The sequence below is a fragment of the Mastigoproctus giganteus genome, chromosome 14, assembly GCF_048544385.1.
Source record: "Mastigoproctus giganteus isolate SK-2022 chromosome 14, ASM4854438v1, whole genome shotgun sequence".
In the NCBI taxonomy this organism is placed as follows: Eukaryota; Metazoa; Arthropoda; class Arachnida; order Uropygi; family Thelyphonidae; genus Mastigoproctus; species Mastigoproctus giganteus.
In genome coordinates this window covers 8,730,218-8,744,069 of record NC_143588.1, presented here as the reverse complement: position 1 = coordinate 8,744,069, position 13,852 = coordinate 8,730,218, and the positions used below count along the sequence as shown (strand labels likewise).

Genomic DNA, 13,852 nt, shown 5'->3' with positions numbered 1-13,852 from the left:
AATTGGAGCAGTATGGCATTAAGAGCAAGTTGCTACAATGGATAAAAGGGTGTTTGAGTGGGAGAAGACAGAGAGTGGTAATCAATGGACATTGCTTTTTGTGGACTAATGCTGTTAGTGCAGTCCCCCATGGTTCGGTGTTGGGCCCATTGTTGTTTTCTTTATTTATCAATGATATTGATGAAGGTATACCAGGCTAAATGTCCAAGTTTGCAGATGATACAAAGGTTAGCAGGGTTGTTAATGACAGTAAGCTACTGCAAAGTATCTACAAAATTTGGGCAGATGGGCTGAGAATTGGCAACTAAAGTTTAACATTAGCAAAAGCAAAGTACTGCATATGGATAGAAGTAACCCCAGAGAAACTCGTTTCATTCTCTACCACATTGAGTGTGGTACTACACTCAGGGTGGTGAAGAATGAAAAAGACTTGGGGGTAATTGTGCAGTCATAAATGAAGTTTCTGATGCAGACAGGCTACCAGTGCAGCTCATGGGGTTCTTGTCAATGATGTACAGGAATTTTGGTAGTAGGGATAAGGAGGGATACTCTTGTATAAGGCAATGGTCAAGCCACACCTTGAGTACTGCATACAGGTCTGGAGGCCTCATTTTTGAAGGATGTAGAGTTGCTGGAACGAGTACAGCGAAGGGCAAGAAGATTGGTGAGGGAACAAAGGGATCCTCTTATGAAAAAAGGTTTAAGTTTGAAAAATTGCAGTGTCTGGAGACTAGGCACCTGTGAGGTGATCTGATCGAGGTGTATAAGGCCTTGAATGGGTTGAGCAAGCTTAATGCTGATGGAATTCTTCCTCTTGCTCACATTACAAATCTGACGGGCATAAATTCAAATTGAGGAAGGACAGTCTTAGAATAGATGTGTGGAAATTTGCCTTTAGCCAGCAGGTAGTTGATTGCTGGAACAAATTTCCATCTGTCACTGTGGAGGTTGATAGTGTAAATAAATTCAAGGAAGAACTGGACAAACTTTTAGAGAAAATGGATGTGTGAAATGGAATTTTTTTGCTTATTGAGACCAGCTGGTTAGATATAAGCTGGTCTGTAACCAAGTTACAAAGGAGGTTAGGCAGGCAAAGGCAAATGATGCAAAGAAAAACAGCAAAGAGCTCTTTACTTATGTAAATTCTAGAATGAAGGGGATGAATCAGATTGGTCTACTTGATACTGATGGTTCAACTGTTGATGATCCTGCTCAGGTAGCTAACAAACTAAATGAATATTTTCCATCTACATTCACACATAAGGTGTTATTTATTCAGGGAGGGGAATGCCAGAGGTGTATTCAACTCTGGCAGTAAGCTAGATAATCTTGTAATAACTGAGAGTAAAGTAGAGGAGAAATTGTTGAAAGGCACCTGGGGTAGATGGCACCATAAGAAAGGCACCTGGGGTAGATGGAATCTATCCAGTTATATTAAAGGAGGGGGTAAAGGAAGTAAGCAAACCCCTTAGCCATAATTATGAGAGCTTCCCTGGACTCAGGGGAGGTACCCATAGACTGGCGATGTGCAAATGTGACCCCAATCCACAAAGGAGGATCAACGGGAGACACAGGTAATTACAGACCTGTTAGTTTAACTTCTGTTCCAGGGAAATTAATGGAGGCACTGGTTAAAGAAGCACTGCAGGATCATCTAGACAAGACTTCAGTTATAGCTTGGACACAGCATGGGTTTGTTAAGGGGAAGTCTTGTCTGACCAATTTGATTGGATACTATGATGTAGTCACAAAGGAACTGGATGCAAAGAATAACTTTGATATCATATATTTGGATCTTAGAAAAGCCTTTGATACTGTTGCACAAGGAAGACTGCTGCACAAATTGGAGCAGTGTGGCATTGGAGGCAAATTACTGCTAGGGAAAAAGGGATGGTTGAGTGGGAGAAGACAGAGTGGTAATCACTGGAAACTGCTCTTCGTGGACTAATGTTATTAGTCGAGTCCCTCAGGGTTCAGTGTTGGGTCAGTTGTTGTTTTCTGTATTTATAAATGATATTGATGATGGTATATCAGGCTTAATGTCCACGTTTGCAGATGATACGAAGGTTGCCAGAGTTGTTAATGACACTAATGACAGTACACTGCTGCAACACGATCTAGAAAAGTTGAGCAGATGAGCTGAGAGGTGGCAAATGAAGTTTAACATTGACAAACGTAAAGTACTACATATTGGAAGCAGTAATCCCAGAGTAACATATCAACTCTGTGGTACCACACTGACAGTGGTATTGAATGAAAAGGACCTGGGGGTAATTGTGCAAGCAGATATGAAGTTTTCTGAGCAGTGCAGACGGTCTGCCAGAGTAGCTCATGGTGTATTGCCAATGATATATAGGAATTTTTCTAGCAGGGATAAGGAGGTGATTATTCCCTTGTATAAGGCAATGGTCAGACGACACCTAGAGTATTGTATACAGGCCTGGAGGCCTAATTTCAAGAAGGATGTAGAGCTGCTGGAACGAGTACAGAGAAGGGCAACAAGAGTAGTGAATGGAACAAAGGGGGTGCTCTTACGAAGAAAGGCTTAAGTTTTGCATATTACAGTGTCTGGAGACTAAGCACCAGCGAGGTGATCTGATAGAGGTGTATAAAGCCTTGAATGGTTTGAGCATGCTCAATGCTGATGGGATTCTTCCGCTTGCTCAGAATAATCACCTGAGAGGGAATAAATTCAAATTGAGGAAAGATGGTTGTAGGATAGATGTGCAGAAGTTTGCCTTTAGCCAGCGGGTGGTTGATTGCTGAAACAAACTTTCATCTGTCGTTGTAGAAGTTGATAGCTTAAATAGATTCAAGGCAGAACTTGACAAACATTTGGAGCGAGGGGATGGGTGAAATAAGGGTGTTTTTTTTTTTTTTTTGGCTGATGCTGTATAAGCTTGCTTCCTTGCATCTATGCCTCTTTTTTTTCCTTTGTCCTCGCCTCTTCCCACGTTCATATGGGGTCGGCAATGCTAATGCTAATTCTATAATAAGAAACTGTACAGGTAGATAGAGTGGGCCAGTAAATCAGAGAGTCTTATAATGGGGGATTTTAATTTCCCAGGCATTGACTGGAATTTGTGGGTTGGTCACTCACACATTAGCGGATTTATTGGATTTATTTTGTGGATTTATTGGATGACTGTTTTCTACATCAGCATGTTAGAGAGGCAACTAGAGGGAGTAATGCTCTTGATTTGATTATCAGTAGTGATTCTTCATGCATTAAGAATCTGCAGATGAATGAACCACTAGGTGGCAGTGATCACGGTGTGCCGAAGTGGGATTTACTCAAAGAGGTAACTACCATCAAGGGTAAAGAGAAGGGTTTTTGCTTTCGTAAAGGCGAATACGATGGACTGAGACAGTATTTAAATTCTATACAGTGGGAACAACTGATGATGTTGCCAACAGCAAATTCAAAATGGGAAGCATTCAAAGAACTTATCTTGGAAGCTACTAGGCTTTACATACCAACTAAGAAATATTGTTCAAGGTTTAGGCCTAAATGGATGTCAGATGAACTAATGAGACATATGGCAGAGAAGAAAAATACATGGGATACATACAAATTAACATGTGACACAGAAGCCTATGATAGATACAAGTTGATCTGTAACCAAGTTACAAAGGAGGTTAGGCAGGCGAAGGCAGATTACAAGATATCTTTGGCAAGAGATGCAAAGAAAAACAGCAAAGAGTTCTTTACTTATGTAAACTCTAAAAGGAAGGGGATGAATCAGATTGGTCCACTGGATATCGATGGGTCAACTGTTCATGATCCTGCTCAGGTAGCTAACAAACTAAATGAATATTTTGCATCGACATTCACACATGAGGAGTTATTCAGTGAGGGGAATGCCAGAGGTGTATTAACTCTGGCAGTAAGCTAGAGAATCTTGTAATCTCTGAGAGTAAAGTGGTGGAGAAATTGTTGAAGATAAACACAAGAAAGGCACCTGGGGTGGATGGGATCTATCCAGTTATATTAAAGGAGGCAGCAAAGTAAGTAAGCAAACCTTTAGCCATAATTATGAGACCTTCCTTGGACTCAGGGGAGGTACCAATGGACTGAAGATGTGCAAATGTGACCCCAATTCACAAAGCATTAGCATTAGCAGAGGCATATGATGCAAGAAAGCAAGGATCAAAGGCTGACACAAGTAATTACAGACCTGTTAGTTTAACTTCTGTTCCAGGGAAATTAATGGAGGCACTGGTTAAAGAAGCACTGCAGGATCATCTAGACAAGACTTCAGTTATAGCTCGGACACAGCATGGTTTTGTTAAGGGGAAGTCTTGCCTGACCAATTTGATTGGATACTATGATGTAGTCACAAAGGAACTGAATTCAAAGAATAACTTTGATATCATATATTTGGATCTTAGAAAAGCCTTTGATACTGTTGCACAAGGAAGACTGCTGCACAAATTGGAGCAGTGTGGCATTGGAGGCAAATTGCTGCTATTGATAAAGGGGTGGTTGAGGGGGAGAAGACAGAGAGTGGTAATCAATGGACACTGCTCATCGTGGACTGATGTTATTAGTGGAGTCCCTCAGGGCTCAGTGTTGGGTCCATTATTGTTTTCTGTATTTATAAATGATATTGATGATGGTATATCAAGCTTAATGTCCAAGTTTGCAGACGATAAGAAGGTTGGCATGTTTGTCAAGGATACTACTGACACTATGCTGCTGCAACAGGATCTGGAAAGGTTGAGCAGATGGGCTGAGAGGTGGCAAATGAAGTTTAACATTGAAAAATGTAAAGTACTACATATGGGAAACAGCAACCCCAGAGCAACGTATCAACTCTGTGGTACTACACTGACAGTGGTAGAGAATGAAAAGGACCTGGGGCTAATTGTGCAGGCAGATATAAAGTTCTCTGAGCAGTGCAGATGGACTGGAAGAGTAGCTCATGGTGTATTGTCAATGATATATAGGAATTTTTCTAGCAAGGATAAGGAGGTGATTATTCCCTTGTATAAGGCAATGGTCAGACTACACCTAGAGTACTGTATACAGGCCTGGAGGCCTCATTTCAAGAAGGATGTAGAGCTGCTGGAACGAGTACAGAGAAGGGCAACAAGAGTAGTGAATGGAACAAAGGGGTGCTCTTATGAAGAAAGGCTTAAGTTTTGCAAATTACAGTGTCTGGAGACTAGGCACCAGCGAGGTGATCTGATAGAGGTGTATAAAGCCTTGAATGGTTTGAGCATGCTCAATGCTGATGGGATTCTTCCTCTAGTTCAGAATAATCACCTGAGAGGGCATAAATTCAAATTGAGGAAAGACAGATGTAGGATAGAAGTGCGGAAATTTGCCTTTAGCCAGCGGGTGGTTAGTTGGTGGAACAGACTTCCATCCCTTGTCGTGGAAGTTGATAGCCTAAATAAGTTTAAATCTCAGCTGGACAGGTATTTCGAACGAACAGAGGGGTGAAGTGGAAGTCGTTATTTTTTTTTTATTTATTTATTTATTTATTTTATTTTATTTTATTTTATTTTTTTTTTTTTGGCTGATGCTGCATAAGCTTGCTTTCTTGCATTGGTGCCTCTACTAATGCTAATGCTAGATGCTAACATTATGCCTGCTGGATACGAGTTCACTATGGGAAGTATTGCCTCTGCTAATGTTAATGCTAACAATATGCCTGCTGGATATGAGTTCACTATGGGAAGTATTGGGCATTCGACTCACTCTGGTGGCTGAGCGTCCTGGGCAGACTCGGGGAAGCTAAAGTACCCATCAACCTCTATATAGTCATAGAAAGCTATCTCTCACAAAGAAAAATTGAGATAAACGCTCCATACAAAAATATCGCAAGAACAGTACACAGAGGATGTCCACAAGGGTCTGTATTGGGCCCAATCCTCTGGAACTTGGTATTTGATAAGTTCTTGAGAACGGACCTAGGAATGGTGGGGGTGCAGGCCTTCACAGATGACCTGATTCTGACAGTACAAGCAAACTCCAGAGCCCAACTGGAAATCCTAGCTAATCAGGCCATGCAGATACTCCAGCAGTGGGCCATGAAGAATTTCTTAACAATGTCACCGACAAAGACATCATCGGCGCTGCTTAAAGGAACCGTGCAACTGAGATGATTACTGCAGATTAAGATTGATGGGACAACTATCAAGTTTGCCAGTCAACTAAAATACGTGGGTGTCATACTAGACAATAACTTATCCTTCCAACCACATCTCAAATTCCTAAGACAAAAGATCAGAAACTACTCTGCCACGGTAGCTAGAGTCACAAGGCAAGACTGAGGTCTCAAAAAGCGTACCCTAGCCTTATACTACAAGACAACCTCCCTCCCAATAATTACATACGATTCAGCAATCTGGTACGACAAAACTGCCATGGTCGTAAATAAGAGAACCCTGAATGCAATTCAACGCACCATTCTGCTCATTACCACCCGCGCCTGCAGAACGGCGAGTAACCCAGCGCTGCAGGTGATAGCAGCAGTACTTCCACTTGATCTTGAAATTGCAAGAACATGACTCCTCTACTCCTTATCTAAGGGAATAACCACCACTTTCCTGGAATTTACAATAGATCCAACAAACAACCACAAGGCAGAAAAGATCTGGCTTCAGTCTCACCTGCTGTAGGTGTGGCAGAACAGGTGAGCAGAAACAACCAAAGGAGCCATCACCCACATGTTCTTGCCGCAACTTGAAAAAATTTATCCACAATCGCCTACTTGGTTCTTTCCAGGTTGCACACAACATACAGTCAGTCCTCGTACAACACATGTTTACACTACACGAATTGGCTCATACACGATTTATAAATAGGGGAACGATATCGTATATAACAAGAACCAAATTCGCTTATGCACGATTCGTCTTTGTGTTTACAAGAAATGGCAGTCGAATGCAGAATCACCCCAACACGATAGGAATGAAGAGAAGATTCTGAAAATGTGTTTATGTTTTTTCATATCAGTGAAGGGGAAACACATTTCACCATAATAACGTAAAAATCCACACAATTCCAGCTATCGGTATTATCGCAAATGCAATTAGATCGAGTTTACTACCAGTTTATAACAGATTCCACTAGCAGAAACGCAATTGGAAATTGTTTTTATTGTTTTATGGTAGTAACCCCCAGAAATTTGCTTTAGTAAAAAGTGAGATGTTAATAGTGTGTCTCTGCCTTTACGGTGTTGTTTATTCAGTTGCTACACATGCAGCTTTGTTTATGTGTATCAAGTGTGCCTCCTTATTTTGTAATTATGCTTTATTCCCTAAAAATGAGTAAAATACTTAAAAGGAAGCGTTGGTGAAGACACTACAGATTCTGAGAGAAAAAGAAAAGCAATATCGATAAACAGAGGCAGACTGGGTCAAAAATTCTTACCCGGGAAAATTTGTAGTGACCTCATACTAGCGTTTATAGCCAAAATCACACCGGCCTCTGGCCCACCAGGCTTCTCCCGGTAAGGCTTATGGCCAGTCTGCCTCTGTGGATAGAGAAAATATATGAAATTGTGAAACGCTTTGAGCGAAATGAAAGACCATGTGATATTGCACGTGCTACAGGCCTAAATGAGGAAACGCCAAGAATTAGAAAGAATGCAGAGAAAATAAAAACAACTTTCATTGCAGGAACAACTCAAAGTGTAATTAAAATCCATTAGATTAAGACACCAAGAATTGGAAGAGTTGGAACGGCTGTCATCTGTTTGGATTTAAAAAATCAAACAAAGAACAAGTTTGCTTACGATAGAAGCAAAAGCATTAGCAATATTTTTTTATGTAATAGTCATAATAAAATACTTACGTATTTTATTACGATTATTTATTGTGTTTGGTAATGTTTTGGTTAAAAATGTGTGTTCAATCTTGGGTGGTCGGTACCTAACCCTATTTTTCCCAGAGGGCCTGTTGTTTATATTGCACGATTTTGCATTGCACGAGGGTTTCTAGAAACACAACTATCGTGCTATACGAGGACTGACTGTACTTGCTAACTGGACATGGACCCTTCAATGCAAAGTAATGGACTTCGCCCTCGTAGAAGAGCCCTGCTGTACATGTGGAGAGATCGAAACCTGGGAACACCTTATGTATGACTGTCCGCAATACGAGGATCTCAGGTGCATCCTAATCAAGAGTATAAGATACCTCCCCAAAGAGCAAGAGTTTCACCTACTGGATTCAGAGGAGGAATACAGAGCCCTGACCAACTTCACTCAAGAACTCTTCTCAAGAAGGAGAATGCTAAATGCAATACACCAGGAGTGAAAGACGACCAGCTAGATAACAAATAAAAGCATCCTTTCGGACAAACCCAGGAATGATAATTATGTGGAAGATACTAGCTTTGGTCCTTGCGGTTGTCACAGACATTCTCTCAGATATGCCAGACAACTTGTTTGTTATTGTTTGTTATTTTGGTTTTTAGGAGCATTAGCAACTAAGGCCATATTGCTCCGGGATATGCGGTGGTCATTCCCTGACCTTTCCGCATCCTCCGTATTTGGTGGTCACGGGCTCGAACCCCGGTCTAATCAAGAAGCGTGTGCTACGCACTGTCGCTCCTTCCCACCTGGCTACGGAGGCGCCAGACAAGTTGTACTTTGCTTATTGGTGGCTTGAAGTGGTGGAACCCATGTTTAGTCTCTAGCTAATTTCCGGTCAACCCTTCCCTATCTCTTCCATCATGCAGTATGATTGATGACTTTTGAGGTTATGAAGAACATCGTGGCAAGATCCAATATTCCTTACATTTCGAGGGTACAGCTCTAAAATGGTGTTCGCAGGCCGGCCGCTAGTTAGTACACTGGACCGAACCTATTGGTAACTCTCTAGGAGGCTTCCAGATCTAAACCTCCCAAGCACTTCCTAATTCATTTCACAAATATACGTGGTCTCAATTCTAATCTCAACAATGTCTATTTCCACTTGCGGTCTACCAAACCCCATGTACTTTTTCTGACAGAATCTCAGTTATCGGTTGATTCAATTACTGCTTATTTCAGGTGCCCAAATTATTCGCTGTAAGATTCCTTTCACCTCAAAGGTGGTACTTGTGCATATGTCCGTTCTGATATTCCCTGTCAGAGACCTGGCAATTTGGAATCTCCTCTCTTTGATCTTCTCTGGCTTAAAATCTCTCTACCTCATTGTGTCAAATTCATCTGTGGTCTCTACCATTCTCCCAACCCCACTAATCATTTGGAGCTCTTTGACTTCCTCTCTTTTCAACTTGACTTTCTCCAGTCCAACTTTCCTTACAGTGATAAATTTTCCTTGGTGAATTTAACGTTCAAAACTCCAGCTGGCTTCCATTTTCTAGTCACACCGACCCAGCTGGACGAGATGCTGAGGCTTTTGCAATTACTAATGACTTTGCACAAATTGTTCATTTACCTACAAGAATATCGGACAATCCTAATCATACAGCCAACGTGCTTGATCTTTTTCTCACAAACAACCCTTCTAAGCACACAGTCAAAATGAGAAGCCTTTAGGCACTTTGGATCACAACTTGGTGATTGTCTCTTCTCCAATGGAGCCTTTATCTCATGGCTATTCCCAACCTCGTGTTGTTGGGCATTACCAGAATGCAAAATGGGATGACTTGCGAGACTTCTTTTCTTCTTTTCCTTCCTCGGATTACTGTTTCAAAACTTCTGATGTCAACGTTTGCTCAGATTGTGTCAGTGAAATTATTCTTGCATGAATGGAATCCTTTATCCCACACTCCACTTTAAAATCTCATCCGTTATCTAAACCTTGGTTTTCCAATAAATGTGCTAAGGCTGTTCAAGAGAAGAATGTTGCATATCGTAATTGGCTTGTTTCTAATTCTTCAGTTTCATTTTCTGCCTACATTAAAGCTCGCAACAATTGTAAAGCAGTTATTAATCAGTCCAAACTAGAGTTTGAACAAGCTAAGAGTAGAAAACTTGCTTCTTGCCCTAATTGTAGCCGAGCATTCTGGTCGCTTGCCAAAGCTACTGGCTGCAACTTTTGCCCATCTCTGCTCCCACCTCTGTCCAAACCAGATGGTTCTGTTGTAATTTCAGCCAAGGATAAAGCTGACCTGCTAGCTTCCCATTTTTCTTCCAACTCATGTATTAATGATCTTGGTAAAACACCTCCCACCATTCCCAACACGCTCCATTCAATGCCTCCTGTGGTCTTCCGTCAAAAGGATGTCAGAAGGATTTTGACGAATCTTGATGCTAAGAAAGCTCCAGGTCCCATGGTATTTCTCCACTTGTTCTCAAAACCTGTACTCCTGAACTTACTCCTATTCTTTGCCGCCTTTTTTCACTTTCTTATTCCAAAGGTGTTTTTCCTTCTGCTTGGAAATTTGCTCATATCCAGCCAGTTCCTAAAAAGGGTCACAAATCTCTCCCATCCAATTATCGTCCCATTGCAATTACTTCTACTCTTTCTAAAGTAATCAAGAAATCAATTAACCGCCAACTCTTAAACTACCTAGAAACCTTCCGTCTGATCAACGATCGCCAGTATGGATTCCGTCAGTGTCGATCCACTGGTGATATTCTGGCTTATGTTACCCGTTTATGGACTAATTCAATGGAAAGGTTCGGTGAAACACAAGTAGTTGCTCTTGACATCTCAAAGGCTTTTGATCGTGTTTGGCATAAAGGTCTTCTAAACAAGCTTCCATCTTATGGTTTGCCAACTGTTTTTAGTAATTGATTATCCAGTTTTCTCTCTGATCGCTCACTGAGGGTGATGGTAGATGGCTATCTGTCTTCTAACTTCTCCACTAATGCTGGTGTCCCCCAAGGTTCAGTTCTTTCCCCCACTCTTTCCCCCTTTTATATTAATGACCTTCTTCCATTGACTGGAAATCCTATCCATAGTTTTGCCGATGATAGCACATTGCATTCCACTTTCCATTTTGAGAAACTTTGCCTTGCTCAATCAGCTTCAACTTCTGGAAAATCTGTTACCAATTCCTTAAATGCCGATCTTCAGGTAATTCTCCAGTGGGGCAAAGACAACCTAGTTGATTTCAACCCTTCTAAAACTCAGTCTTGTCTTATATCTCCCAAAAAGGATTGTTCTGCTCCTATGCTTATCCTTAGTGAAACTCTGATTTCTAGGCAAAATGATATATCTCTTTTGGGGATTATCCTGACTTATAATCTCCCTTGGCACATGCACATTAGAAATATTGCTTCCTCTGCATCTAAAAAACTTTGTTTTCTCTTTCGCTCTCGGCATTACTTTTCTTCCAAACAGCTGCTCACTCTGTATAAATCACAAATCCACCCTGCCATGGAATATTGTTCGCACATCTGGGGTGGTGCCCCCAAAACCTCTCTCAGGCTTCTTGATTCCGTTCAGAAGAGAGCAGTTAGGTTAATTAATGATTTAACTCTAACAGAGTCTCTCCATTCGCTGTCTGATAGATGTACTGTTTCTGCTGCATGCCTCTTCTACAGATACTTCTATGAGCACTGTTCTTCTGAATTGGCTTCTATAATTCCTGCTCTCTCTTTCAAAACAGTCCGAACACGTGCCGCTATTAGCCAACATCTATTTGCTGTCCAACTTCAAACTCACAGAACCAAGTTTTCTTTTCATCTTCCTCGTTTATTCATTCAACTGCCGTTTTCTGGAACAACCTTCCTTCATATATATTTCCTGAAAATTACAGTCTACAGAAGTTCAAGACCAATATCAACAAATATCTTCTTTCGTCTTCTCACCCTTCAACCCAAGCACGGTACCAAGTACTATAGGTTCTAATACCTCTCGTGTTTGGAGTCTATATAAAAAAAAAAAAAAAAAGCTGTCTTGCCTAGAAATAGTGACGATGCACTTTCTACAATTATACAAACCAACACTGGAATCAAGAAACACTGCCTATGTACCAACAAATGTGAGATCTAAGTGAAACTGACAAATCTACTAACCGAAGATGGGGAACTTAAGACAAAGACATTCAAACTGGACGGGACACTGTCCCACGAGCGACTCTACTACCGGACGTGATCTTATATGACTACACTACAACTGCTGCAGCCTCACAGCCATGTAGCCAAATGGTGATCTATACCAGCTCCCTTGCCTGGTACCTTTTTTCCTCTCCCTGGCAGAGGGGGGAGGAGAGATCTACCTGTCTCCTCCCTCCCCTGCCACCCTATATACTTTGCCTGGTGAGGCATGGGCATGCCTTACTGACCACCTGGGGTTGCCTTCCCTATCGACCCCATACTCACGTCTTTCCCTCGTCTTCAGTCTCTCCCCCCCCACTCTGACAATACGCCAGCGTAAACCCCACACAACTAATCAAAATTAACGATTTCTAAATTGAAACTTGAACCACATTAACCTCTCTTGGCTTTTTTTAAACTTAAGTGTCCCCCGTTTTTTTTTTTTTAGGTCCTAGCCACGGAAATCTCAGGAAATTAGGTGGCAGGACCTGCCAGAGTATATATAAGCTACTGGGTTCCTGGTCTGCCTCCACGGGGCATAAGTGGGGGCAACACTGGGCCCCAACAGGGGTCCAGCGGCTAAACGACCAGAAGACCAATGGTACACGACACTAAACAATCCAAGACCGACACACTTTTAAATCTCTGGCATTTACAGCATACTGTATCACATCACAACGTAAACTCCCCAGAGATGGGGGGGGGAATCCCTAATGCCACTTGACCTAAACACACTTACACTTACACACTCATGGGAAGTATTCCAGGGATTTATTCTGGAAGCTACCAATGCATCTGTTCCAGTGGAAACATTTCACAAAGGAAAGATGCCCAAGAGGTTTTAATTGAAAAAAAAAAAAAAAAAAAAAGTATAGGATAGTTGCAGACTGTTGCAAGATACTGATTTTAATGAGTGAAATTGAAAAACTGAAAGTAAAGCCAAGTGAAAAATTGAAATAATCTGATGGTGTGATGGCCAAGAACATTACCTGCTAAGTGTATAGCTCAGCCTTGTTTAGAATTTGAGAACCAATTCACGTTCTGTCCTAATGTAAATAAATAAGTGACCAATGGTAAAGCACAATGTGAGGCAAGGTTGAAAGGATGGGGAATAGAGTGCAGATAAGAAATCTAGAGGTTAAAAGAAATGTTGCTTTTCTTGAGGCATTCACTAAATGTGAGTGATTTAATTCACTAAATGTGAGTAATGTAATTTTTTTTCTATTTTAACTTCATTGCTCACCAATCCTATGAAATTAAATGAAATGAACTTATGTAATACAGTATATTTCCTTAGAAACAGGATTGCATTTTGTTATAATAGAAATGAGTGTTTGCAGTAAAGTTCTGCATCTGCTAAAACGTCTAAGCAATTATGAACTTAAAGTCCCAAGAGGAAGTCAAAGATAAAAATTCTACTCACCTAATCCAGTGGGGGGACGAACAGCTTGATTCATGCTTGGATCAATAAAAGTAATAATCAGTATTATACATGTCGAAACTTTTATGATTTGAAGCATGTTGTTCTGAAAAAATAAAGAACTACTTATTTACAAAACACATTACAAATTCACATTACAATAATATGCACAATAATCAAGGCAACAAAAACAATAAAAAGAAATATATATAAACAACATTTTGAAACTGTTACGATCTCCTGGCAGTCCAAACTCCAATACCAAATGCATTTGAATCCAGAGTGTAAATGTCATTTATGTCGACATAGAGGCTGCATTTGATAGTCTAATTATTACAGCTGTTCTGAATCTGCTAAACAATTTCTTCCTGATAAAAGGTGGTTGTACTTGCTTTTTCTGCAATCACTCCTACATAATAGAACAGTACACCATATCAGAATGCTTCCTCTATCTGATTTATCTGTGCAGGCGAGGTGATGA

General features: G+C 40.9%; 1 protein-coding gene across 1 annotated transcript in view; it reads right to left on the bottom strand.

Annotated features, from left to right (window-relative positions):
- Positions 1-13,852, bottom strand: part of LOC150074971 (uncharacterized) — a 286,394-nt gene that overhangs the window by 164,703 nt on the left and 107,839 nt on the right. Inside the window, exon 2 of the mRNA XM_090388694.1 lies at positions 13,375-13,477. Within this exon, the coding sequence (XP_090244820.1) occupies positions 13,375-13,471 (97 nt within the window). The 5' untranslated portion in view covers positions 13,472-13,477. The remainder of the gene's footprint in view (positions 1-13,374; positions 13,478-13,852) is intronic.